This window comes from Protopterus annectens, chromosome 17.part0 (genome assembly GCF_019279795.1).
Source record: "Protopterus annectens isolate FY-2018-M chromosome 17.part0, PAN1.0, whole genome shotgun sequence".
In the NCBI taxonomy this organism is placed as follows: domain Eukaryota; kingdom Metazoa; phylum Chordata; order Ceratodontiformes; family Protopteridae; genus Protopterus; species Protopterus annectens.
In genome coordinates, this window is record NC_056751.1 from 573855829 (window position 1) to 573882791 (window position 26963).

At 39.2% G+C, this 26963-nt stretch overlaps 1 protein-coding gene across 1 annotated transcript in view; it reads left to right on the plus strand.

Annotated features, from left to right (window-relative positions):
* Nucleotides 1-26963, plus strand: part of LOC122791459 (cytosolic carboxypeptidase 2-like) — a 783816-nt gene that overhangs the window by 576977 nt on the left and 179876 nt on the right. The window contains exon 12 of the mRNA XM_044059204.1: nucleotides 18310-18440. Coding sequence (XP_043915139.1) covers nucleotides 18310-18440 — 131 coding nt within the window. The remainder of the gene's footprint in view (nucleotides 1-18309; nucleotides 18441-26963) is intronic.

Consider the following 26963-nt stretch of genomic DNA (forward strand, 5'->3'; position numbering starts at 1 on the left):
GTGTCTATACAAAGCATTATTTTCATTTTGTTTGTTGATATCCCTCACATGTTCGTAAATTCTGGATCTTAAGTGCCGTTCAGTTTTACCAACATAGTAACTCCAACAGACTTTACAATATGCAAGGTACACCACTCCTTTGGTGTAACAACTACTATAACCCTTAGCTAGTAAATTCATTCTGAGGCTGGGTAATCTTAACTCTTTTTGTCCTTATATAAATGCACACTGTGCGCACCTGCCACACTTAAATGTCCCACATTTTCTACTAGTGCTTTGAGCATTAACCGTTTTTCTCTCTAATATATTATTAATATTCATATTCCTCCTGTAACTGTATTGTATATCCATTTGGAATACATCAGTTTTAATGGACATTTCCCTGAACATCTCCCAGGTCTCATTAGTACATTTTCTTAGCTGTCCTATTCCCTGATGGTATGTTAGGGTAAGGTATGGCTTTCCATTAAAATTATTTTTGTTTCCATTACTATAACTATTAATGTTACCATTAACAGTTTCATTTTCTGACCTGTTCATATTGGTACTAGTCATGTTGGTATTAATATTCTTAACTAGTAGGGGGGTGTATTTTCTGTCATTACATCTTCCTTCTTGTATTTGATTCTTCACACCACATATTTATTCAGGGGGATACCCTCTCCTGAAACATTTTAACAACATGTTCAGTCTCTTCTATAAATTCTTTATCATCTGAGATCATTCTTGCCATTCTAATCATTTGTCCCTTTAAAATATTCCTTTTAAGTACATATGAATGGTCACTATCAAAATGCAAATAAGCGTTGGAAAAATGTTTTTTTCTATATATGTTGGATTTAAAAGACTTGTTTGAATAGTCCTTGTCCATCCTCACATCCAAATAGTGTATAAAATCTAATCATATTTCATGTGTAAATTCCAAAAAGGTAGTAGTTTGGTTAATATATTCCACAAATTCATCAATCTTGCTAGCTGGCCCATTCCATACGACAAAAATGTCATCCAAAAATCTGTAATATTTGGCCATGTACATATAATAATCTGTTGAAAAAATGTATCTAATCTGCCAGTACAACATAATAGTATTTGTATATATCGGCGCACAGGCTGAGCCCATTGCTACCCCCTCTTTTTGATGAAAATATTCCCCCTGAAAATAAAGGTAGTTATATTTTAAAATTAACTCCATATTTTCAAGTACCAATTTAAATTCATCATTATTTAAAAAATTCATTTCCAGTAACATATCTTCAAACCATGACATCCCTATTTCCTGAGGTATGACCGAAAACAAATCTTTCACATCAATGGTAATGAAAATACTATTGTCACTGTATGGGCACTCACCCATCTTCATCGAAAAATCCCATGAATCAACCAAAATGTGACAGTATTTTTTGTAAAACTTTTTTAACTTGAAATCAACATACACTGCCAAAGGTTGAGTTTTAGATCCTTGGGATGAAACAATGGTTCTCATAGGGGGGTCGTCTATAGACTTGTGGACCTTGGGTATACCAAAATTACCCGGTATTACAGGTTTAGGAACTTTAAGAAAATTATACAAATCAAGGTCAATCAAACCCTGCATCAAATTATTGTCCAATATTATATCAATCTGTCTATATGATATATTTATTTCATTTTTTGAGACTCTATTGTATTTAGTCTCTTTGTCTAAATTATCCATCATTTTTGAAGTATAATCCCATTGGTCCATAAGTACAACACCTCCGCCCTTGTCCGGTTTCATGACTCTGATTTTATCATTGCCACTGAGTTCCTTTAACAATTTAATTTCAACATCTGTTAAATTACCACCCATATGTTTATTAAATGGATAGGACATACGAATTCTATTACTTACACATTTCTCAAAGTTCAAAATCTCATTGTGTAAACGGGGATTGAATGTGCTTGTTCTCTTGAGTGTTCTTTCTTTGTTTAAGCAACTCCTGTCCCTGTATACATGCATAAAATTCAATTTTCTAGTAAATAATTTGATGTCCAATAAAATATTTTCAATATTCGGAATTTTAATAAGTACAAAGGTAAATCCTTTAATAAATAAGTTAAAATATTCATCATTGATTTGTAAATCAGTATAATTAAAAATGTTAAAATTCCTACAAGTTGAAATGATTTTGCTGTTCTGTCTTATTTCATCTAGGTTAACCTCAGTCATCCAAAAATCTGTAATATTTGGCCATGTACATATAATAATCTGTTGAAAAAATGTATCTAATCTCCCAGTACAACATAATAGTATTTGCATATATCGGCGCACAGGCTGAGCCCATTGCTACCCCCTCTTTTTGATGAAAATATTCCCCCTGAAAATAAAGGTAGTTATATTTTAAAATTAACTCCATATTTTCAAGTACCAATTTAAATTCATCATTATTTAAAAAATTCATTTCCAGTAACATATCTTCAAACCATGACATCCCTATTTCCTGAGGTATGACCGAAAACAAATCTTTCACATCAATGGTAATGAAAATACTATTGTCACTGTATGGGCACTCACCCATCTTCATCGAAAAATCCCATGAATCAACCAAAATGTGACAGTATTTTTTGTAAAACTTTTTTAACTTGAAATCAACATACACTGCCAAAGGTTGAGTTTTAGATCCTTGGGATGAAACAATGGTTCTCATAGGGGGGTCGTCTATAGACTTGTGGACCTTGGGTATACCAAAATTACCCGGTATTACAGGTTTAGGAACTTTAAGAAAATTATACAAATTAAGGTCAATCAAACCCTGCATCAAATTATTGTCCAATATTATATCAATCTGTCTATATGATATATTTATTTTATTTTTCGAGACTCTATTGTATTTAGTCTCTTTGTCTAAATTATCCATCATTTTTGAAGTATAATCCCATTGGTCCATAAGTACAACACCTCCGCCCTTGTCCGGTTTCATGACTCTGATTTTATCATTGCCACTGAGTTCCTTTAACAATTTAATTTCAACATCTGTTAAATTACCACCCATATGTTTATTAAATGGATAGGACATACGAATTCTATTACTTACACATTTCTCAAAGTTCAAAATCTCATTGTGTAAACGGGGATTGAATGTGCTTATTCTCTTGAGTGTTCTTTCTTTGTTTAAGCAACTCCTGTCCCTGTATACATGCATAAAATTCAATTTTCTAGTAAATAATTTGATGTCCAATAAAATATTTTCAATATTCGGAATTTTAATAAGTACAAAGGTAAATCCTTTAATAAATAAGTTAAAATATTCATCATTGATTTGTAAATCAGTATAATTAAAAATGTTAAAATTCCTACAAGTTGAAATGATTTTGCTGTTCTGTCTTATTTCATCTAGGTTAACCTCAGTTCCAATTTCATTGGCACTAGTATAAAATATTGGTCCTGGGTTTATTGTCTGTTGGACCTCCCCCCATACTGGGTATTGCTGTTCCCCATCACCTGCGCATAGGTGGGTTGTCGAACCCGATTCCGTAATCTCCCCGATCTCCTGGGCTCCTCCAAATCTAAAGGGATAACATTATCTTTTTGGTTGTTAGCACTATCCCCACAATCTGTATAGTACTGCTCTCCCTCATGCAAGCCACCATCAAACCGCCCATATTGATGTTGATCCCCACCAAAATAATCTTGCTCAGGTCTTCCCCTTTTATTTAACACATAAGTTTGTGTATGGTACATACTATTATACCTGTCCTTCCAATTCCTCCTGTTAGTAAAGTTGTTTTTATAATCATTGTTGTATCTATTGTAGTTGCTGTCCTTGTTAGATAAAACACAGTATGCTGTACCCCTTTCGTATTCGACCAAATCTCTTTCCAATTTCAACTTCTTTCTCCTAATATTAGTATTGGTGGCATGATCAACATCCTGTAACACTCTCAAGTAAGCATTTTTGTGTTCATTGACTGAAAATAAAAGATCTGAACGGATACGTTCATACAAAACATCAATTTCATTTTTAAGAATTTCCATACTTTTACTATTCACTTTAATCATTTCTTTCAAAATCGCCAACCCACAGTTGTTTAAAATGTCACTAATTATTTTAAAAAAGTCTTTATCATCTTTGGCGTTGTTGGGGAATTTATTGAGCCTTAACCCCTTGGGTACAATTCTCTCATCCACACACTTCTCAAAATACGAGTTCTCAATACCCAAAGTTTTATATTTATTCAATTTAGTTTTAAAAGTCTTACACAAGTCTTTGTAGGTGGTACCTCCGCAATTCTTGTTACTGGCATCTCGGTAATTAATTTTGAACGAACGATTGAACCAAGTTTGAAAGTCCAGGTTTTTATATTTATCTGGTATTTCCTGTCGTTCAAATTCATTAGATATCACATTATCGAAAGATGAAAATAGCGAATACTATTTCATCGAACCTAAAATATCTAAACCACATAGTATCGAACATTCAGAACAGCAAATCTTTTCCTTGGGAAACAATTTGCTATTCCGAAACACATTCACACAACACAAGCACACCTAAAAAACATCAATACACACACATACACTTATAATCCTATAACTAACCCTACACTAAACTACATACACTACTATCAATCCACTTACCTTGACCCAAACCCTAACCCTAAGGTCCGTCACTATCGCACACTTACCTAACTCGTGCCCTAACCCTAACTCACTTAACCCGCCCCTAAACCTAATTCACCTAACCCACACCCTAATCCTAACAACCACACAGTCGCACACTTACCTGAACCTGACCCGTAAATCTCCACCACAGTGCTGAAAATAGCAAAGCCACAGAACCGGCCAACTGAATTCCTTCCCTAGGAAAGAATTCAGTGTTCTGCAGCTTCGCTATTTTTAGCATTCGATTAAAATGGGTCAGTATTAGAACATTCAAAGTTTTCAAACTTCGATGTTCTGATATAGACCCTAAAGTAGGACGTATGAACGCTGTTCTCATGGCATACACACAGACAGCCTCTCACACCTAAACTGTTAGATACTTTCAAAATACTTTTTGGATTTCTTACTTTCAAAATAACCATTTCAGATAAATTAATGGAGCAAGCAGCATTCCAAATAATCTAAAAAAAGAAACAGAACAATTCTAGTGCATAAAAATCAAATAAGAGTAGTTAAAATCAGTGAAGAAATAGTCACAAGAATGACATGCATGTATTTTCTTTTCAGAAAATAAAAATGAAGCTGCCTAAAGTGCACCTGTTTAGAATGCACAAGACAGACAACAGCAAATGTCAATAATGTAAATATATATGTTTTTAAGCATGTGCTAGCTAGACCAGTATTTATTTTGTTTTTCACAATTTTTTGTAATTGTATAATAGCACCAGAAATAGCAGTGACACCAGCAAAAAAAATGTATACAAAAGTAATATTACTAATATAACGTTGTACTGAGTAAATAATACAACAAATAATACTCGTTATTTTTTTCTTGTCCAGGGGACAAAAATATCACATTAAAAATCTTTCCTTTGACCACAGTGTCTCAGTCTAAAAGACAGTCAGAGGACAGTTATATGTCCAACTTTTACAACATACAACAAATGCGTCTTTTACAAAATAATACTGCTATAAAATGTTGCATATTGAAAGAAAAAAGGGCACTCTCAGTTTTACACTGACTGCATAAACAGTGTTGCAGAAGGGCCTAAAATAAGACCTACAAAAAATTATACTGGTCTGTATAAATGAAACTCAATTAATATAGAGGTACTGGAAAACAGATTAAAACTGACTGGCCAAAATATTTCACAAATTGTACATTTACAGGTACATTGGTTACCTACTATATGGACATCACAAAAGAGACATACCAATTGGATTGAAATGCATAGGTAGCAAACAACCTGTATAGATACATACTGTACAAAAAAGTTACACATTATAATGAAACAAATTAAAAATAATTTGTCAAGCTGTAGATTTTTTCACTAGTTTTTGGACCATCACTTTATCTGTACTAGTACTGGTTACCCCAGTTAGAAAAAAATTATATTGATTTACAAAATGAAACTCACAAAATTAAACATTGTATTCATACAGCTAATTGACTGATATGTAAACAGCTCCAGTGTATAAACAATGTTTTTTTTAATGTCTGTGTCTCTTAAATAAAATCCTTAAGTATTGCCTCTTGTAAATATTAGTCTGTCTATAAACTCTCTGTGTGAAATAATTAACAAAAGTAAACAGTTAATTCAACAGTTTGCAAAAAGTTAATAAAACAATTCTAAGTCATAAATTAAGTTCTGTAATTGTAAAAAAAAACAAATTAATCAAGTTAGAAAAAAAAATAAAGCAGACACAGCCCATAATTGGTGGAATATTTTCACATAATGGTCTGCAAAAGAAAAACAATTGGTAGATTGAATTATACACCAAATTCTTATTTGCTATCATTGTATTAACTGTGTAAAATTCAGTTTTGACTTGCACCAAAAAAAAAAAAAAAAAAAAAAAAAAACTAAAGCTTTTTTCCCAAAGCATTTCTGTAAATCATGATAAAAATTATGATCTGACCAAAAAATACATATCAATGTAAACTGTTTTGTGTGTTTAAAATAAAAAAGGGGAACTGTTAGTGAGCTAAACATTGAATAAAGTGTTAAAATAAATTATGTTGTAAATAAGCTAAGAGTGTGGTAAACAGTGAGTAAAGGGTTAAAATAAATTATGTTATAAATAAGCTAAATAAAAACAGTGTTAGATAAACTTGGCATCCATACTGTGTAGCAACACATGTGAGAAAGTAGCAAGTTTGTGGTCAAAGCCTAACCTAAAATAACAGGAACTTGACCAGGAAAGAACTGTGTGGCAAAAACAACTGAAACCAGACCAGAAAAGAAATGTGTGGCAAAACCAACTAAAACTTGACCAGAAAAGAAGAACTGTGTGGTAAAAACAACTGAAACTTGACCAGGAAGAACTGTGTGACAAAAACAATAACTGTGTGGCAAAACAGCTCTTGGGACAAATGAGACATCTGCATGGTGGCCCTCAAAGAAAACCAGTGGTGCTCCCTGTAAAAAGTGTATAAAAAGCTGTAAAAAATAAGCTGTGTTAAAGTATGTAGGAACTCCAGTTCTAAGGCAAATGGAGAATGAAAGGTTATTTATATCTGTATCGAGAAGCAAATCTGGTACATTAAAGCTGTAGCTGTAACAGTAGTTTGTGTCATGTGTTATAGAAATAAGTTGTTTATTAGTAACTGCACTTAAGTTAATGTAGTATAGTGCTACAAAAATATACTCTGTGTCTTAAACAGACTTTGATTCCAGCAGCAACATCATAATTAGTGTTTCAACCTATGCCTGCCCTGCAGAGCAGTCTTAGACCCTGTCCTTCTGGAAATGATGGACATCTGCAATTCAAATGGAACAAGAATAATGTGCCACAGGGTTCTCAACCTAGCCTGTGACATAAACAGAATATGCTGGGGAGACAGACATATTCCACAGTGATTCACACTCCTTTGTAAAAGGCTCTCACTGTGTGTGAAGCAGTGCTGTTCAATGGCTTTGTTCAAGCACAACCTTGAGTACTGGTTGGGTGATTGTAAAGTCACTTCTGGACTGGCACCTGTGTCCCTCATGGACAGGACCAGTCAGTGCTGCTCACAAACTCATTTTGCTAAACACAACCATCTAACTATACACAATAAGGGTACTTGCATTTTTACACAGCTAGGCTTCTAAACACTTTAGTGGTATTAGGCTAGGGCCTCCTATGAAGCTATATTGCAGGCCTCCCACCTTGCCATTCCCCACATGGTCTGCTGATGTCATCTACTATAAGTTCACCTGCCCATTTGTACAAATCAGACTTGTGCTGTGGTACTTGTGTAAAGTACTGGGTTATATACTCTGTGTACTTAGGTAGGGCCTATATTCTCACTGGAGTTGACTTGACTGTTGTGTAACCAGCAGAGCAGAAGTTGCATCCTATAGTTACTTCTCCATTGACATGGATTGCCAGTATTTTGATACTTGCACATGTCTACACATCCATTTCATGCAGGCCTCCCAACCCATTGTCTCCCACATGGCCTGCTGATGTTACCTACTTTAAGTTCACCTGCACTCCTGTTTAAAGCAGACTTGTGCTGCGGGTTTTTTTGTAAAGTGCTGGGTTCTGTAGTCTGTGCTCATAGGTAGGGGTTCTGTTCTCACTGCAGTCGACTAGTGTGTGTGTCTGTCTTGTCTGTCTAGACAGCAGAGTAGAAGTGTGTATCCTACAGTTACTTCTCCAATGACATGGATTGCCAGTATTTTGATACATGTGTATGCCTGTATGTGCATTTCATGTAGGCCTTCCAACCCGTTGTCTCCCACATGGCCTGCTGATTTCATCTAGTATAAATTCACCTCCACTTCTGTATAACTCAGACTTGAGCCGTGGCGCTTGCTTAAAGTAGTGAGTTCTGTAGTCTGTCTACACAGCAGAGCAGAAGTGTGTATCCTACAGTTACTTCTCCAATGACATGGATTGCCAGTATTTTGATACTTGTGTATGCCTGTATGTGCATTTCATGTAGGCCTTCCAACGCTTGTCTCCCACATGGCCTACTGATGTCATCTACTATAAATTCACCTGCACTTCTGTATAACTCAGACTTGAGGCATGGTGCTTGCTTAAAGTACTGGGTTCTGTAGTCTGTGTATTAGGTAAGGGTTCTATTCTCACTGCAGTCAACTGGGTGAGTGTGTGGTGTGAGGTCATGCTTGACATTACAGAGAGCATTTTACACCAGCATTTGGGACACTATTATCTTCTCCTCAGCAAACACTGCTGATGTCATCAGCTATAAAGTGTTGTCTGATGCACTCCAAGTTGGACTTAAGCTGTGGCACTGGCGCAAAATACTGGGTTCTGTAGTATGTGTAATCAGATAGGTAGGGGTTCTATTCTCACTGCAGTCAAGTGTGTGTGTCTGTGTGTGAGCTGTTGCTTGACATTACAGAGAGTATTTTATACCAGCATTTAGGACACTGTTATCTTCTCCTCAACAGACACTGCCAATGTCATCAGCTATGTCAAATTTTTGGATATGCAGTATTCCCACCATGACAGGGTCAGAGACCGGCCTGGAGGCCAGGCAGAAGTCACCCCATCCTATACAGTAAAGATTACAGTAACATGGATTTTAATCTATCCGCATACATGATGGCATGGTTTGTAGGCCATGCATTATCTTGCTGAGAAAGCCCTGTGCTGTCTCCAGTTGCTACATGTGTCTGTGCGGTACATGCAAAACAGAGCATTATACTCTTAGTGTTGTAATTAGGTTTGACTACAGTATTGTCATACAATCCTAAGATCTCAATATGACTGCGTGACTTATGATGTGCACAACACAGGCTTTTAATAGCAGTGTGAACGCTTGGTGATCATCATTCCGTTTGCTATCTGCATGTGTTCCCAGTGTTTGCATCACTGGATTTCTGCATAGCAGAACTGTTGTTAATGCTGTGATTAACACAGAACTCCACTTTTTCAGATGGACAACATTACAAACACACATTTCTACATTTATTTGTACAATGTGTGCCTTTGCCACCATTCAGTTATGTGTGCTAGCTCCTCCTGTACTATGTTATCACCATTGGTGGACTCAATGATTGCACACAATATGCAAGAATCAGCTACTTGGTAAGCCATAGTCCTTGTAGTTTAGCCTGAACTGTTGAAATACAGTTCAGACAGTGAAGGGCCAAGCACAGATCCTTGGGGTTTGCCAATGATGACAGCACTACTGGTACAGTTGATTCACCAAATTTAACGTGATGCATTCTATCAGTGGGCGAATTGATTACCCATCAACTGATGTAAGGTTTAATCCCAAGCTTGGAGGTTTTCTCAATGATACCTGCATGTGTGATTGTGTCAGAACCCTAGGCCAGATCAGAGTAGGCAGTATGCCCTGTTTTACCTTCATGCAGTCCTATCACATGGAATCAGTGGGCTGTGACAACATCACAGATCACCTATGGCATGACTCAGCACATACACTTTCTTGATATGGTTGAATACTCAGTACAACACACCCTCCACTTGGTCTGTGTTACCATACAAGGGTGTATATCAACAAGCATCCACCTGTGTTGTGAACAACAGCACGTGATGCTTGCATGTATAGAGACATCCTGACTTTCCTCAGCTGTGAGGCAGACTAACATTACATCATGGACCTCTTCTACATGTACACTAGTAATATTCCAGGTGTGCGCAGCAGACCTATGCGAGTTGTTAATGCTACATCAGGTCCATTACATCTGATAGATGTCCTGAAAGAGGTCATCGAGGGCATGCATGATGACAGCAGTATCATCTTGTGGAACTTGAACAGGTCAAGGCATTTGACACAAATCCACACTGAGGTATTCAATCAACACTGTCATATGTGGCCATAAACAGCTATATCACCAAATGAGTAGTCCAGTGTATGACATACATGGCATCTCATTATGTTGAAATGTGTGATGTGACATATATCTCAGGTCCAGTGATCAAGGTGGTATATCAGGGATGTCTGCTAGGCCCTTTCCTGCCCAGTGGTTAAGTGATGGACATCACAGATGACATGCAATGTGTACAAACAGCTGCCTGAAGGACCACAGCTTGTGGGCAATCATTGACTCCAATTAAGATATTACTATAATATAGACTATATCAACAAATAAAAAACACTGTTGCCACAGCCTTGACAATGCCTGCATTGACAAGAAATATGGAGGAATTTGTTGAATCAGGAAACAGACACACCACCCATTTATAATGTGGACATCACTCCCTATAATCTGACCATTAAGTATGCGACCTGTGTCCTGGGGTGGAGGGTAGGTGGTACATCCGCCAACATGTGGTCACAGTGCTGACTACTCCCTTGAATGTAACAAAAGTACTGGGTATGTGAGGGACATGCACATCAGAGGCCATACTAGCTTCATGGTTTCCAGCCTTCATCACACCAATAACTGTAAAATGCACCCTTCTTCATATACCTCCCTACACATCTTCCAGTGATGTATAACTGAAGTGTGCTACCTTTGTCTCAGTGAGCTGTCGCACAGCTTATTGTCCATACCTAGGTATTCTTTCTGTGGAAAATACATGTCTGATGGTGCGGAACACCAATCAAATTGTTATATCAGATGCACATGTACTACCTATTCTATTATGCATACACTTCATAATTAGTTGTTTGACAACATTAATGACATGTATCTCTTCCATGACAGTGTGAATTGTTTCACATATATATGCCATGCACACAATGCAACTAGCCTGTATTGCCCATACAGTCACATACAGTTATAGCAGTGTCCCTCCCAACACCTCCAGCAGAAGTTACAGAGCCAGGACAGTTTGCATAGTTACTATCATAGAGTGTGGATGTATCATAATAGTTGTTCAGTTGCGTGTTTGTGTGTGTGTGTGTGTGTGTGTGTGTGTGTGTGTGTGTGTGTGTGTGTGTGTGTGTGTGTGTGTGTGTGTGTGTGTGTGTGTGAAGACTCATCTCTTATCACTGTACATCACATATGTTATGTCAGAGGCATGGGGTTAGTGGTGGTATTATTCTAATATTGTCTATGACTGTGATCGGTTCTTGTAATGTTTTCCATGATCCTTTACCTAAGGCCACCTTGCTGGAGACTGTACACTCATATTCAAGCATATCTGTTTGCACAGCTTCACAATATGCACCCTACCCCAATTATATGTAAGGGCCGTGATAGATGTTGTGATGCCTACGCACTGTCCCAGTAATCAAGGAGCCTCAATCCTCACCACTAGCACCAGTGAGGGGTATGCACATTAGGAAGGATAACAAGTACATATGCAGTAAAGTACAATTTCCCTTAAGAGCACACAGAGATCACAGTCAGTCTGGGGCTGGTTTCTCCCTTTCTCTCCAAATCCCCAATAAGACTCCCCACTGGCACAGCTATAGGGCAGATCTCAGCCTAGTGGTCAAGCTAAAACCTCCAGCACCCTCTCTGTCCAATCAGTGCTCCATGTCCCTGCTCAAGTAGCTGACACACACACACACACACTTTAAGATATGAGTTATATACAAACACACACACACTCCTGGGGAAGACCGGCACAGGTTCTCCAGTTATGTCCCTTTCTGCCCAGGCTATAAGGTAGTAATCCACTGCAACCAACCACTATTTATCAGCTACTAATAAGGCCCTTACCAAAGGGTGTCCAATTTTACTGTGCAATATTATTATCCAATTAGTAAACAGCAAGACTATTGGAGTGGCTTTCTGCAGTATCACCAAATACATGCAAGTACTGTAGAGCTTAAATTATCTCTACACAAAACAGCCACACTTGAAAGGTTTACAAATATTTAATAATAAATAATAAAAACACAAGATAATACTTATTACTTCAACACAATGACATTACAGAGTTCAGAGATCACAGAATTTTTTTAAAATAATATTGTGGGATAGTCTAACATAAATATAGAAAACAGCTGGGACTAATCTTACTATTTCTATCTATCCCTAAGAGAAATAGTAAAGTCTAAGATTCTATTTGCATACAGAGCAAAGGCAGAGTGCTGGTGAGTTGATGTGTTCAGGTTCAGACTAAATCCAAAATGCTTAATTCTCTATCTCTGAGAAAGTCAAAATGGTAACACAGTACTGCTGAGTCATTTCACATTACATCATTCTTGACACTTCTCTGATTCCCAGGCTAACAGAAACTCAAAATTTACATTTCTTTTTGTAGTCTTGCACCAGGTCAGGAAGCTACAGCAATAAAATACATTTTTACATGTAAAATCTAGTAATTAACTCTGTCTTAATAAAAATAGAAAGAATTTGCTAGCCCAGACATCCTGTCTCCGAGCTTTGAGATCAAACACCATTGTAATTCTTTACTTAACAGCTTTCTTCCAGCAGAGTGCACTGTGGTTACATTTTTTAAGTTCGATGTTTAACAGTTTTCTTACATTTAGTTTTCTTACATTTGAGAAAACAAGCCTGTGGATTATATTAATATTTACAATGACATAGAATTATCTACAAATTTCTATCTAGCTAGGCTGGCAGCCTTCACAGTTGTCCTCTGCATTATTGATGTACAGATGCTTATCTCATACACACATTCTCCCCACTGTTATGTCACCTTGTGTGACGGTCACAGACAGCATATTTTAATGTAGAGTCTGTACTGTACCATATAGATATGTGCTTGGTGTTGCTGCTGCTACAGCCATCTGCCATTAACATGCCGGCCTGTGCTGTACATCAGGCAGTTTCACCTGTCCTCTTTCCCTGTGTCTATTCCTATAATTCATCTGGGTCTCCCTATTCAGTACGCACACTTCCCCTGAGTGATCATTTTACATGGCAGTCACATGTACTGTTACAGATCATTAACACAGCTTCTGTACAGAATGCCAAGAATGGGATATCACAATACTCTGCACTGTAGACACACTGTCCTATGCTGTTTGGACCATGTACTTAACATTCATATCTCTCAATCAGATTTGTGGCTTTCTGCCATATCGCTGGGATGATCTCTTCATTGATGTGACTCAATATTACATACATTTGAGTGCATATCTTTCAAATGTCCTGATTTGTGGAGAATGTCCAGATTTTGTTTCATATTTGTGATCTTTTCCTCATTACATTTTTGTTTTCTGGCAAATCATTGACATGTCATTGTAGAGTGAAGTCAGAAACCGATGACTGACATTTGAATTTCAAACTTCATGCTCTTTAGGCAGTTCATGCTAATGTACAACCTATTTATTATGTCAACTTTCTAAATTTGGAAGTGTAGTATTAAATATCTGTCCCTGTTTTTGGGCCTTTGTCCCCATATCCTGCTCTGACCGAATGACAGGTATGTTTGAGTTTCATTCTACGATATGTCTATTTGACATCTATGGTAATTGTATCACTATTTCTGGTTAAATGTACCTGCATTATGTTGGCCTCTGTGGAGATATGTTGAACTAACTGATACACAGCTATCTGTGAAGCCCTGGTGGTCATTGTGGCATTCCACGCAAATCCACAGACATAAGATGATCTGTTTTACAAGGAATTGATGGGCACTGTCACTTACTGATTCCTGTCCGGCAACACTGTTGCCAGCCACTAAACCTATATTAGGTTTGCTGCACCTCATTAATATGCATTGCTTGCTGCTGCATGCCTCACACCATCATGCTAACATGTAAACTCCATGTAGGCTCTGCGCAAAGCCTACACAGACAGTGTTGCCAAAAGAGGAAACCTTAGCAGCCCTTGTGACCAAACCACAGTAACCGTGGGTAAATCCAACATTACCCAGACCCAGCCATGGGTTATTGCTGTAATAGCTCATGATAACTGTACTGCTTTTGTCGTATATACTACCAGTAAGGATATCTTTACTAGTAATTTATGTAGTATGCAGATTTTTAGTTATCCTGTTTGTACACCTGCACTGGGGCATTGCTTTACGGGCCTGATTCCAAAAAGCTTGCTCTCAGTGTAGGTGGCAACTTACACTGAGAGCCACTGATACCAGGTCTTTTGGAATCTGGCCTGTGGTGTAAGCCTGTTCCTAGATCAGCCTTACACTGAAGTAATTCACCTACACTGTGAGCAGGTGTTTTGGAATCTCGCGCCCAGTGTTTGCAGATGGGCCATACAATGAAGTAAGTCACTTACACTGAGAGCAAGTCTTTCAGAATCAGGGCAGACATAGATTGAGAGTAACTCTTTTGGAATCTACACACACACACACACACACACACACACACACACACACACACACACACACACACACACACACTTTGAGATTTCATTTTCACACACAGCCACACACACACCTGGGAAAGGCTGGCATAGATTTACTAGCTATGCCCCTGTGAAGATTGGAGAAAAATGGACGAAGGCTGCCAGCCTAGTCAAATAGAATTTGATACATAATTCTATCAATTGTATAAATAAATGTAAAATACAGGCTTGTGTTTTTAAATGAAAGAAAACACTGTAAAATGTGAACTTCAAGATTGTTGCAACATTGCCATCTGCTGTAAGGAAAACCAAGCCAAGCATTTCAAATGTGTCTTTTGAAGCTGAAAAGATCTTATGAATCTCTCTGATGTTTACAAGTCGGCTCCAGTGAGTTTGGATGAAGGTTTCAGGCCCATTGTTTTAAGGTTAAAGTTAAGGGCCAGAATTTACATGTGGAAGGTGCTTTATTGCTCTGGTTTCTGCTAGAGTGTATATGTGAAATTCCTTTTATTGTTGTAGTCTCCTGAGCAGGTGTTAGCTTGCTAAATAATGCAGTTTGTGGCCTGGGGACTCCAGACTAAGTGTCAAAAATTATGCAATTTGGGAGGGCCTTAGAGAGCTGTTGGTTAGTGTTTAAAAACAATTGTTGAGTGAGAGACTAAGAGCATTTTGATCTTGGACATCTAACCCAGCACTGCTTATGCTTTATGTATGTAAGTAAGGTTATAGCACTGTGTTTTCTCTTAAGATTAGCTAAAGATTAGAAAGTTAGATTGTGTTTTTCTTTGACATCAGACCTGTCCTGCTGTATTGTTTGAAGTTTCTGTGTGATCTCTGAACTCTTAGATATCTCTGTGGTGTAGTAGTATTTGTCTTGTGTTTTAATTATTTATTATTAAATATTTTAAAACCTTTACCTTTGGCTGGTTTATGTAGACATAATTTAAACTCTGAAGTAAATTACATATTTACAGATTGTACTGTCTAAGTCACTCCAAATTAAGCCTTGACTGTTGTCATACTACCATTGGATTATAATGTTGCACAGTAATAATTGGACACCCTTTTAAGGGCCCTTTAGTAGCTGATAATTATATTAAGCTGGTGGTGGCAGTAATTACTACTGTATAGTCTGGGTAAAGGGGCACAGCTGGAGAATGCATGTCAGCCTTTCCCAGGAGTGTCTGTGAAATTGTATAAATACTTAGCTCAAAGTGTGGGTGTGTGTCAGCTACCTGGGCAGAGACACAAAGCACTGGTTGGACAGAGAGGGTACTGGAGGTTATCTTGCCTGCTAGGCTGAGATCTGGACTCTATAGCTGTGCCAGTGCGGAGTCTTATTGGGAATCTGGTGGGCAAGGGAGCAACCAGCCCCAGACTGACTGTGATCTCTGTGTGCACTTAAGGGAAATTGTACTTTACTGTGTGTATTAGTTATCCTTTCTTCATCTAGGAGTCGCCCTCTCTGGTGTCAGTGGTGAGGGTTGAGACTCCTTGATTGCTGGGTCAGGGCACGGGCATCACAGCCCCCTTCTGCTCAGACTATAAGGTAGTTACACTGCCACCAAACACCCCAAAGCCAGCTACTCTAAGGCTTTCGCAAGGGTAACCAATAATACTAAGTGAAATTAATATTAATACAAATGGTAGTTTGACCAATGCCATAAGGCTTACAGGAGTGGCCACAGTGTCACCAAATAGATACAAGTCCTCTTAAAGTTTAAAATATTCTCTCAAGAATCAGCCTCAATGAAAAGTTTAATATATTTAATAAATAATAAAAGAACAAGAAAATACTAAATATCTATTTGCAGTAAACACCACCAGAGTTTCAGTCACAGGAAATATTAAAAATAACACAGGTAGACAGGTTCACACTGATCTAAAGAATTATTATTCCCTGATTACTTACTAGAACAAGGCAAGATGAAGTAGCTGAGAGATCCTTCTTTGTCAGGTTACAAAAACAGAGTGCTCTAAGACTTCAGTCTCACCTAGTATTAAATATTATTTTTAATAACATCACATCTGACGTCTGGTTCCCATGCTTCCCCCCCTTTGCTAGAAGCTGTCAGGGGTCAGTAATACACAAACACAGAGCCTTGCTAAGATCTGCTGCAGCTCCTGGAAGTCATAAAACAATTTCAAATCTCCACCCTTCAAGAGTAGCAATTGATTCACTCCAATGACAATGCATGCATCTTCATAGTACATACTTTTTGTCTTTGGCTGCATTGAGAACTGCAAGATACAATCTTTATGGCCTAAATTAAGTAATTTTAATTTCTTACTATTTTCCAAAGTCGGGTGGATTGAGGTTAACCTGTTCTCTTCCATTATCCTCTGTTGCATTACATACATTTCAACAGTTAAGAATAATACATGTGCATTTCTTCCTCTGTCCAGCAGGACACACTGTTGATACATTTTTAACACAAGCAACTTTACAAATACATCTTCAACACAAACATCTGTGCAAATCAGTCTGATATTCAAATAATATATAATTCTTTAGTAAATCTCCAGCTAGCTGTGCTGGCATATGTTACCCATCCACTGCCCTACTTCTGCTGGCATAGCTGACAGTACCTCACATCGTCACAATGAGACAGATGTTTTTTCTTTGAGAGACAATTCACTCATCTAGACTTTTCCTGATTTCAGTGACCAATTACAGTATGCCTACAGCACTGATATATACATTTGTTGATATAGGTATCTTTAGGACAGTATCATACTGTAGTCTTATGAAAGGTATGGGCACCAAGTATAATGTCTGACTTGTAAGTAGACAGTGCATTATGGGGAATGTTGTTCCTTTTAGGCTGTCAGACAAGTTTACGTTCTGACGGTCAAGCAGCTGGGCATAATGTAAATTGTTTACAATCTCTTTATAAGTTTGTGGAAGTTTGTTTTTAATCCTGACCTCTTCTGAAAATTGGTATGCCCAGGGTACTTTCTCAGATAAAAAGTACAGATTAATAAACTGGTATGTAACTTGTACTATGCTGATCTTTGTTATATGTGCCCGTGTCATTGTATGGGTGTATGTATGCACTAGAAGAAAACAGGGGTTCTTTTTTGCCATACTACCTGGTATCTAATGCTGAGAAATTAGCATTTCAACGTGCTTATTTAAAGCTTTTACAAATTATATGTTTTATTGTGTCAATGAAGACAGGTGTATGACTGCTAAATATAACCATCTAGAATGCAGCAAAGTGGATCATTGCCTATTTCTGTATAAATAATTTTGCAGCTGACATTTATAGAACATGACCCATTACAGTACCCATGGGTTGTGGTACTCGCTACCAGTAAACAATATGCAGGTTTCTGTGAAGCAAGGCCCAGCAGGATCTTGCCATTTAAAGCCAGATAACCTTGTTCAGGTTCATGGCACAGCACAGCTTAATTGTGGATGAAAGCAGAGAAGTAATTGTGTAAAATTTATTGCTGGGCATGTCTTATTACAGAGCAGCCCACGTTTGTTCAGTAACATTTACATTCCCATGTGCATTTTTGCTACAGGTTATACAGTGTTTGGAAGAACTTCAGGAAATGGTACAGCAGGAAATACGCCTCAAATTGGAGAAACTTGGTCACAGTTTAGTATCAGAAGAAGACCTAAAAAATATTTCCCTTTCTGATTTCGAATCGAGGTGAAGTGAAATTTATGCTTCATGCTTTTTTATCCATCTTAAGTCTTTTTACTGCAAATAATGTGTTCTGAGATGTTAAGTGTAAGTAGTTGCCTTTTAACTAAGTATTTGTGTTTTTCTAAGAACAGCTCTTTTACAGCTGGACCTTGTGTGAACCTGACCAAAAATATACCTACATTTATTTATTGCATTTTGTTAACAAGGATGCATTCCACTGCACACTCGGGGGGGGGGGGGTGTTGCAATGTACATATTAATGCAGTATATCTCAGTGGTGCAAATAAGGCAAGTTTATACAGAAATTATTAGTACCTTAATACAAGGTTCATAAAACTACCAATATATAATCACCCATGTAGTCCCCCCTTCCCCCTAGTACATGTTTTCTATGTATTGTAATGTTTGTTTAATCTTCTGTTATAAGTAATACTAAAATATTTAGTCCTGAATAATGGTAAGAGAAGGGTATCATGGGTAGGGAAGGGAGGGGTTAGACTTAAACATATAATTTTTATTGCATGGCAGAACACAGTACATGCAGTCATGGTAAACATGATGATATAGTTTATTTTTTATTTTGTATTATTTTTTATACATTTGTTAACTGGTAAGCCCACTGAAAACATGTCCTTTTCAGGGGTGACCTATTTGCACTGTCCAGCTAAGTGACTTGCTTAGTCAAACAGTCCTGTTTATCTTCAACAACAGCTATCCTGATGCCGACGTCTGTGTTCTTGAGGACTCTTTAGTAGTAGCAACTTAATATCGCAAGTACTTGGGCTCATATCTCTCTACTGTCCAGATTTTTGCAGAATGTGCAGATTTTTTGCCACATATTTTTGGTCTTTTCCTCATAAAATTTGTGGTTTTCTGGCAAATCACTAGGATGATCCCAGGATTGAAGTCACTAAATTATGACGATCATTTGAGTTCCAGACTTCATATTCTTCAGAAAAGGCATGTTAACACAAATCCTCTTATTATAATGACTTTATAAGTTTATTGGAGCAGTAATTAAAATCTGACCCTATTTTTGGTCATTTGTCGACCCATTATGTCAGGCTTTGTCTAGATTTCTATCAGTAAGAAGTTGAGAGGTATTCTTGGGCTGTCATGTATTCAGTTATCAAGAGGCATATATGTGAGAACTGCTGCCAGCATGGCCAAGGTACTTACCTATCTTAGCCATGTTTAAGGATGTGTAAGACTTCAATTGAATTAGCTTACAGTTGACAACTTCAAATTTGCATTATCCTCTGTTCCATCAATAGCTACTAATTGCCTTCAAAGTCTTACTGCCTAACAGTTGAAACTTAGTTCCAGGATTGCTGTTTGTAGTTGAAATTATTACATTAGTGTTAAAACATTTAATATTATTTGTTTTATGTTTCAATTTTGCAATGCATGCTTGTCTGTTTTATTTTCAATCTGTACAGTGCCTGGTTACAGGCATTTAAATAAAGCTGAAGCTTTAAAGACACATTTTAATGAAAACAAAGACCATTGGTGTGCATAAAAGCTGTCCAGTTTACTTAACACAGGGTTTTGCCATCTCTTAATCATTAATGTCTTAGGAGAAACTTGTCTAGCTCATAGAAAAGAGCACCAGTCTGCCTACTGAGTGCAGAATGATGTTTCCTGACTTTAACACTGGCAGTAGTTCCTGACTTGTGATGCTTCTGATGAGTGTTTGGGAATGAATCACCAATGCCAATCTAGGCAGAAAAGCTTTGCACATCCATTGATACTTCTTTACTGCATGAAGGACAGTAGCATTGACTTACTCTGGTGCTAATAAAAATGGAGTGACCACTAGATCAGCATGAATAAAATATATGTGTAGGGTGGCAAGTCATATGACCCTGCCACACAAATGTGCATGGTACATGCTGATGCTATTAAAAGTTATCAGGGGAAGGTTGTGCAGAACTCAAGGCTAGAAGCTCCACAAGGGGTTAGCAAGCTAACCATCACCTGCTCCATGTCACCCAGCCTGGTTAGCCATCTGATGCCAGACACTTGTCAGGCCAAGGTCATTGACATCATAGAGCATTTCTCCTTCTCCAGTGCATAGCCATTGCATACCACCTCAGTTAACAGAAAAGTAGAAAATAGCACCCTGAAGCTGACAACATAACAACCACTCTTGATTCAGCATCTTCAGGATTCTGACAGCATCTCAGTTGGATGAGGTTCCCAGGGAGGCCAATCCCAGCAAAACTGGATGCTGTTAAGACTGCCTCCTACAAGGTAGATTAGAGGTGTGGCCTAGTAGGGTTAACATTGGTTTACCATCAGGTTACTGAAAGGATCAGTCTTGCACCAGCCAGATGGTACTGGAAGGTAAGAGGGGAACTGAGATACCCTGGGACTAGTTGAATGTGAAGAAATTTGGTCATGGGTGCCAGAGGCAGGAAAAGAGATGAGACATAGGTACTGCTGCTGATGGGTAGACTACAAGTCCATATCTACCAGTTCTGGGTATCTGAACTTGTATGTCTATTCTGTTTATTTCTGAAACTAAACTGCCCTTTATGCAGAAAATGCCCTTATGTATGTCAAATCTCTTCCTCATGGTTCCTCTGAATTACTCTCACCATCTTCATCCCATCTGTTGTAGTCCTGGAAGAGAGTCAATCTACCCTGGTAGTGGTAAACTTCCCCTACTGTACTTTTTCAGACATAAAATATATTTGTTTATCAATAACGCTCCCTTCCCAGATTTCAGCTTTGTTTAGATCTGTACAGGCAGTTTTGTATCTGCTTCTGTGGGGTAAGCTGCCTCTTCTTTGGCTGTTAAAATTCATTAATGGTGTTTTCTGTCTCTTTTGCTGCATCTGTTGTGAAAAAGCTGGATTGGAGTTCGCACATGTTTTGCTCATACCACTTATATTGGAACTTTTTGCTGATCCTTGACAGACTAACCATGGTCCTGGTTTGGAGACCGTTGTGTTTGGCACCCATTTACTTGCCAGTTGTTAATGCCATTATTAAATATTCAGTTGTTGCATGGGACTTGCATCCTCCAACCCTCATGTTGGTTGATGATGGCAACATCAGAATACAATACCACATGGACTTCCGGTGCCATAGGAAGAATGTTAAGCTGTAAGAGTCCAAAGTAAGTTTTCTACTTTCTGATTATTTTTTTTTCTTTGATGGGGAGCTAGACTTCAGCAGACATGCTTTGCAGAATCTCTTGAGGATGTCCTCCCATATCACTGTTGCAGTATTCTTTACATAACAGGATCTCCTGACATAGATAGTTAAACACCCAGCCTGTATACCAAATCCTTTGAAATTTGTAGACATTGTATGTCACACTTATGCTCTCAGCACAAGGCTTAGGGCATAAATGTGACCTATGGATGTACATACTTTAGTAATTCTTTGCCATCAGTCCAAATGCCATTGTTGTTTGTCAGTCTGAACACTCCTTCTGTGCTTGTTACCGAGCTGTGTTTCAGATAAGTGCCCTGTTGGGGTTTCTTCTTATCTATTTCTATTTTTATTATGGTGTGTTTATTTGTCATCCAGAAAGGGAAAATGTCAGTGTGGGAGATAGATTCCCCATAAAGATTGTCACAAGTAGTGTCTTTTCTCTTTTGGTGCATCTCACAACCTACTGTCTGCCAGGTGTTTGTCCCTAAGACCTTACGTAGTCATCTCTCCTCCTTGTCCATTTACCTAGAGAACTAATGTCTTAAATTGATGGTACAAGGTGCTATGGCAGAGTCTTCCCATCCCGAAGGTCAGCCACTTGCCAAGAAAAGGCCAAAAACCTCAGGTCTGAATTGGCTGCTGTTCTGCCTCTGCCAGACATCTCTTTTAAGGCTGATGAAAGCCAGAATACCATCCGGTTGTTGTCTTGGATTCCTCTGCCACAACCTTGTTGAAGGCTGGCATGGATCTGACTTCTTGCACATCCTCAGAAGCTTTGCAAATGTCCACTCTGAATGTTGAAGGGGGAACCTTTGTTGATTGTATTTGAGGGACTGAGTGGGATACCACATATCCTATATTGGCTGAGTGTTTGACTTCCCTCAAAAGAAAAAAAACAGAAAAAAACAAGCACATTGCCCCTGCTATTAAAGATCCCCAATGTGAATGGCAGGATTTTACCCAGGGGCTGTTTAATGCCTTAGTGGCTTTAAACCCGCCTCAAGAAGCTTCTGTGCCTGCTCCTCCCTAGTCATCCACTCCTCTTAAAAGGCCCAGAGAGCAGAAGTCCTCTGAAGAGGATTTGGATTCTGGGAAGAGTCTTTGGCATATTCTTCTCAAATCCTCTCTTGGAAGAACTCTCCTTTGGGGATACTATTTCTCACATGACAGAATGTTTTAAATGGGATTGTTCTCAGGTTTCTGATATTCAAAAGAGGTATTATGCACTCCTCCAGATGGATTATCCTAAACCCTCTGCTGTACCTCCAGTCTTGGCTGCCCTCTTAGTTACCTTTTCAGCAGCCTCTGTTCATAGGTAGATACTTGGCTATCTGCCCAAAGGCATTTATAAGCCTAGCCAGAATGTGTTGGCTTTCAAAGGCCCCTTAGATTAGTTTCCTGTGCCTTTGTCCAGCAGAGCCATTGAAGTGATCCCTGGGGTAAACTTTCGGTTTCCCATCCACTCGTCAAGGTTTCTCTTGAAGAGGGTTAGCGAGGAGCTCTGCCTAATGTGGATTGGAATCTTGTTCCAGAGCATGGGAAGTCTCTGGGACAGGAATCTATCCATCCAGCACGTCCTATTTATTGTTGTAATGAGGTTTAAATCCATGGAGTGTGTGGCTTGAGGGGATATGGTTTTCTTTAGGTGGAGCATGTCCATCAATTCTGGTTTGGACATGGCCTTGTATGTCAGGCAGAGATCACCTCTGAGTAGGCGGTATGCAACCGAGTACAGCTGGAATTTCTTCAGTCGAGCTGCATAGGGCATCTGCTTGAGGCCAGTGATCCTCTTGGTGAGGTACTTCTGTTGTCTTTCCAGTTGTTGAAGGTGTCTTGTAAGGTACATCCCAAATGGGGCATTGTACTCTATGATGGGTCTGATGAGTGATGTGTAGAGGGGCCCAATGACCTCTTTCGATCTGGATGCAAACCCTTTTATGATTAGGTTGGCCACATAGAAGGATTTTCTAACCACTTTGGCAATGTGATTATCAAAGGAGAGATTACTATCTACTTGGGTCCCCAGATCCCTTATTTCATCTTCCGTATTTAGGGGGTTACCACCTATGTGGTAATTTGTGGGTACTTTGTTTTTAGAAAAGGGGATGACTATGCACCTTTTGGCATTTAGCTTGAGGCCATGGTTTTGACACCAAGTATCTGTCTCAGTGAGACCCTTTTGGTGGATGTCTGTGTCAGCTGGAGGGTCAATTATAGCCCCTATTTTGCAGACGTCTGCGAACTTGTTCAGCCATAGTCCTCCTGTGCTTGCCTGTACCTCTGAGAAGTATATGCTGAACAGGAGGTGTCCTAGGACTGAGCCCTGGGGAACGCCACTTGTAACCAGTTTAGTCAGACCTAGCGCCCACAACTCTTACCATGTGGGTTCTGTCCATGAGCCAGTTGGCAACCCATCTTGTGACATAGGGGTTTATGTTCAGGCTGGTGAGCATGTATATAAAACCTGAATGGGGAATGGTGTTGAAGGCCTTTGCGAGGTCTAGGTAAGATGTGTGGACCACCTTTCCCTCATCTATAGCTTTGGTAACTGTCTCAAAGAAGTCCACCAGGTTTAGGAGGCATGATCTGCCCTTAACAAAGCCGAACTGGGTAGGGTCCAGTGTTTGGAGGTTTCCAATGTCTCTGTTAATGAGATCCATGATGATGTGCTCTATAGCTTTGCAGACCAAGCTAATCAGGCTTATAGGGTGATAGTTCCTGAGGTCCGTTGTGGCTCTACCTTTGTGGAGCGGAATAACCGTTGCTGTGCGCCACTCTGTGGGCATGTAGCCTGTGGAGAGGCTGAGTTTAAACAGTGTGTTTAGGTGAGGGGTTAGTTCATCTTTGAGCTCATGTAGGATGCAGCCTGGGACACCGTCCAGTCCCATTGATGCTGTGTTTTTGGCTTTGGAGAGGGCTGTTTTAACCTGAGTGTCTGTGCTTTCAGGGGCACTACATTCTTCTGGTATAGTTATGGGCCCTTTTGGTGGTGAGAGGGGGGTGAAGTTTACACTGAACCTGTCTGCCAGGATGTTGGCTATATCGGTCAGTTCAGTGTATTTTGTGCCATTCTGCACTAACTCTGAGCAGATCTGAGAATTGCCACTAAGATTCTTGACATAGCTAAAGAATGCCTTGTGGTTATCTTTGGAGTCTATGGAAATTTTTCTTTCAAAGCTAGCCGTGGATGACTTTATGAGGGAACATAGTTTCTTGCTGATACTGATCAGGGATGTCTTCCCTTCTTGGGATTTTACTCTTTTCTGTACTAGTTTCCTCCTTCTATTGTATAGCTTGTTTATGGCAGGAGTCCACCAGACTGGTTTCCTTTTCTTGAAGGAGTGAGTCTTGGTTTTGTTTGGGATAGCATGATCCATGCATTCTTTTAGGTGCCCATAGAGTGCATTAGTAAAGGATTTTGCAGCTTTGACCGCATTATCTTTTAGCATGGGGGCTTTGAAACTTCCCACCTCGGTCTTAAGTAACGTGAAGTTTGCTTTTGAAAAGTTTTTCACAGTGGTTTCTTTGACCGGGGGTGGTGGTGGAATATGGATATCCAGAGTGATTAGTTTATGGTCAGATCTAACCAGCGAGGGATTGACATCTAGTGTGGAACACCGGTCGCCCATGTTGATGATGACCAGGTCCAATATGTTGTCACCTCTGGTGGGGGTGTTGACCAATTGATCCAGGGAGTTTGAGTTTATAAATTCTAGGAAATGTTGAGAAAGGGAGTTTGTACTTAAGTAGTTCTCCCAGTTAATGTTTGGGTAATTGAAATCACCCAATATCAGGGTGTTTGGTAGGACCTTTATGCTTCCCAGTGTTTCCAGGAATGCGGAGTGGGGGTCCTGGACATAGTGGGTGATCTGTAGCAAGCTGTAATTTGAATAGCAGTTTTGCCCATTGTTAGTTGTACGTGGATGATCTCTGAAGCATCGTGCTGTGCCACTAACCTGGAGGTGTGGGTATCCTTGATGAATATGGATACTCGCCCGCCTTTTGTATTTCGGTCTGGGTTTTGTGGCCGAAATGTATGGTATGAGTTGTAGCCTGGTAGTGCTGGGGTGCTCTCTGGAGCCTTAAACCAGGTTTCTGTTACTACACATGTATCGATTTTCTCCATACTGAGGAGTGCCTCGAGTGTGTGCATTTTGAGGTTTAGACCTCTGGCATTGAGTAGCATTACCGTCAGTTTTTTGTTACTTGTGCTATTTACGGCGATGGGTTTGCCTTTTGAGTTTTGCCTAAAAAAGGCACTACGGGGGTGGCAAGAGCCTTGGCCAGTATTCGAAAGCCTAAGGGTGACAGGTGCAAGCCATCTCTAGTAAAGCAGCGTGGCTTGTCGAGCATGTCATCCCAGGTTGACAGACACTGGATCCCCTTTGAATGACACCAGAAGCTTAGCCTATTGTTGAAATTGATAATTTTTTTCTCTATACCATGGTATCATTCTTGGTGAGGGCAGGATGCTACTCAGGGTCAGGGTCATACCGGCCTGGGCTACGTGATCAGAGAACTCCTCCATATCTCTTTTCATGTAGTCCAGGGAGGTACGGCTCAGGTCATTCACACCAACATGGACAATGACAGAGTCATATTTGTACTTGTTCTGGAGTGACCTGAGTGTTTGTGTTATGTGGCGGATTCTGGCACCCAACAGGCAGCTAACAGTAACCTTCTCCTTGTTCAACCTAGTGAGTGGGATGTCAATGTGCCTGACTATAGAGTCACCTATTACTAGTGTGTTGAGTATGTTATTTTGCCTTAAGGGCTGTGATTGTGTGGCACACTGGTTTTGTGAAGTATGTGTTTCATGGTTTGTGTTGGGGGGGGGTGGAGGTTGCTTGGATATCTGCTTCTGAGGTCTCTGTTACTTTTGCAGATTTTTATTTAGAGCCTCTGAGTATGTTTTCGTGTATTTATGTGTGTTTTTTGCCAGTGCTGGTTTCATAGGTCTATGTGAGAGTGGTGTGATGAAAGTAATTCCCTTCTCCTCTTGACTGCCTGGTCCAGTCTTGGGTTGAGAGAGCTTAGCCTCCAGTTTGGCTGTATAATTGCATCTCTCACATGTATTAGTGTTTGGTGGAAGGAGGAGAGGGTTGTCTGTGTACATGAGGCAACTGTAACATTGCCTCAAAATGCCCAGATTCACCAGTTGGACCAGAGAGTACACCTGAAACTGCCCTTTGGACATGCCTGGATAGGTACAGTGAACTGTTTTACTGATTGGCTGGTAAGGTCGAATAGAGCGCCTTGTCCTTCTCTACAGTATAGGGGGGGTCTAGTGCTAAGGTTTATTAGTGCTTGCTATGAGTTTTGAGCAAGTGCCGGGATGAGAAGTGAATGGTTTGAGTGCTT